General features: G+C 46.5%; 1 protein-coding gene across 1 annotated transcript; it reads left to right on the top strand.

The window, feature by feature from the left end:
• Nucleotides 1–424: 424 nt before the first annotated feature.
• Nucleotides 425–1,669, top strand: LOC146862407 (uncharacterized). The gene has a single exon (XM_085643082.1). The coding sequence runs from the start codon at nt 425–427 to the stop codon at nt 1,355–1,357; it is 933 nt and encodes a 310-aa protein (XP_085499208.1). The 3' UTR covers nt 1,358–1,669.
• The last annotated feature ends 579 nt before the right edge of the window (nt 1,670–2,248 follow it).

The raw sequence follows: 2,248 nt of genomic DNA, 5'->3' as shown, positions 1-2,248 counted from the left end.
CAAAATAATTTCTGTTTTATAGACCCTTCGTGCTTTGCAACAGGCGAATTATGTCACAGTTAAGATGTTATACACTTGACAAGAACATTTTATTCGTGGATGATTTGTCTATCAAAATTTGAAACCTAATCTTTTCTAGAGGCAGGTCTCAAATGCGGAGCTCACTGATGTTAACGTCCCTTTCTACGGATCTGACCAGGCCACAGATTTGTCATGTGGCTAATAAGAACTATTTCTCAGAACTCATAGGTCAGTACTGCTTGATTTTTATTTATTTTTTGCAATGAGACCCCTGGGGACATTTCAACGCAACAGGTGCAAAAATGAACTCGTGACGTGACGCACGGCTGCTTGCGAAGGATAGAAAATAAACTGCTTCGTTAACTGCTGCTAACCTCACTCTACTCCCCTGCCTGCCAGTACCATGCTGCTGATCATCCTGTCAGTAGTCCTGGCCGTGGTTGGGTTGCCAAGCAATTTCCTAATCATGTTTGTTACCTGCCAGAACTCAAGGAAGCTGCCAGCGGCCGACCTTCTCGTGGTGCACCTCTCTTCCGGTAACATGCTCCAGCTAACTGGTAGGATCTTGGCTTACTGCTTTCCTCTGACCTTTTCGGGATGTTTCCCAATGCATGGATTGTGTAAGTTTGCGACCCTGCTACTCTACACGAGCCAGAAGGTGAGCGTGTGGTGCACCCTCTTCCTCAGTGTCTTCCGCTTGTCAAGGCTGCAAGAGATGAATAAACTTCAGATCACGTCCGCACAGGCCTGCTCCCGCCTGCAGGTGGCACTGCTGTTGCACTGGGTGTTTTGGGGACTCCTGTACCTGCCGTTCGCAGTGCTTGCCCCGGAGAAAAGGCTGAGTGCAAACATGTCCCACTGTTCCTGCTCCTTGAATGAGGCTCTAAGTAAAGAAGACGCCACAATGAGCAACTTTGTGGTTTTCTATGGGTCTGCTACTCAGTACATTGTTTCCGTCCTCCTCTGCCTGGTGAACCTGAAGATCATGTGGATCCTCCTGAAGCACAGGCAGAGTGTGTTCCCAGAGGGGGCGGGTGGTAGACCATCTCACCGGAAGCAACTGGAGCTGCGCGCGGCCCAGGTCGTCGCAGTGCTGGTCGTCCTCTTCCTGTCCTGCACCTTAATCAATGCTGTGCTCCGCCATTTCTCATGCACGCTTAGCGCGGTGACGGCCAGCAGGGTCTTGGTAGACACGTATGCCTTTTCGTCGCCGTACATTATTGGAATGGGATTTAAGAGTTTCCGGGGGAAGTTGCAATCCTTATGCACCTGCTGCAGCCTCCTCCCAACAAAACGCAGACTCATTCCGGGTATCACTCTCAATGAAAGAATGTAAGTTCCACATGTGTTGGCACCATTTCCTTCAAGGACCTACTCTGAAACTCCGGCAACAACAATTAATGGGACTGAAAAGGAGATAGAACCTCTGAAATAAATCTGCGTATGTTTGCTGTGTCCACACTCTTTAAGATCCTATTACCTCTGCTGTAGACCTGGCAGTAACATATTACAAACCACCGCTCTCAAACCAAAGGCAGCAGCAGCTCATGTTTAAAAGGGTTCAGATGTAATGCTTACCGGCAAAGGACACTGATGTCTGCCCCACCTCTATGGCCAACTTTGTCCTGTATTCACGGTAATGGATGCCAGAATGTTCCACTGATGTATCTTCCTTGTATGGTGTGTTAATTAAATCTGTATGATTTGCTTCTTTCAATAATAAACACCACACTCATTGGAAAGTCTTGTCTGTGAAAATTTCCAGGAAGTGGTTGCCATGCTCTCGTGCCACTGTGCGATGCCAGACATTTTAACTCTGTAATTATGTGTGTTGGGTCTCTCCAGGTCTCTAATGCACACTTTGAAGCCAGCACCCATTCCAGATTCCGGCTTTCCGTGGAAAGATTCAGACTTTTCGCGCCATCGTTGCCTTCTAGTTAGTTGTGAAAGAAGTCATCCAGATCTTGACTGTTATTTTTCTAAATAGAGAGGTATTTTTGTAGGCAGAGTATGTTTTGATGCTGTGTATGTTGCAAAGAGCTTTTTAGGGTTTTTCCTGTCTTTGTAGTGAGGGGGCTGGCAACCAAACTGAAAAGATCTTCTTAAGATATGACGCTGTAGCAGATAAGCTATGTTTTTATATAAATATATCTGCATGGAGATTGCATATGGTTGTCATCAGACGTTCTACTCTATACGTGTTGTCTGTGAACCACTCGTTTTTGTT

This window comes from Triturus cristatus, chromosome 2_2 (genome assembly GCF_964204655.1).
Source record: "Triturus cristatus chromosome 2_2, aTriCri1.1, whole genome shotgun sequence".
Lineage (NCBI taxonomy): Eukaryota > Metazoa > Chordata > Amphibia > Caudata > Salamandridae > Triturus > Triturus cristatus.
The sequence above is the reverse complement of the archived record's forward strand: the minus strand, read 5'-3'. Positions and strand labels throughout refer to the sequence as shown.

Excerpts from the sequence above, each read along its gene's own strand:
- LOC146862407 (XM_085643082.1), top strand. The coding sequence starts at position 425 with ATGCTGCTGATCATCCTGTCAGTAGTCCTGGCCGTGGTTGGGTTGCCA.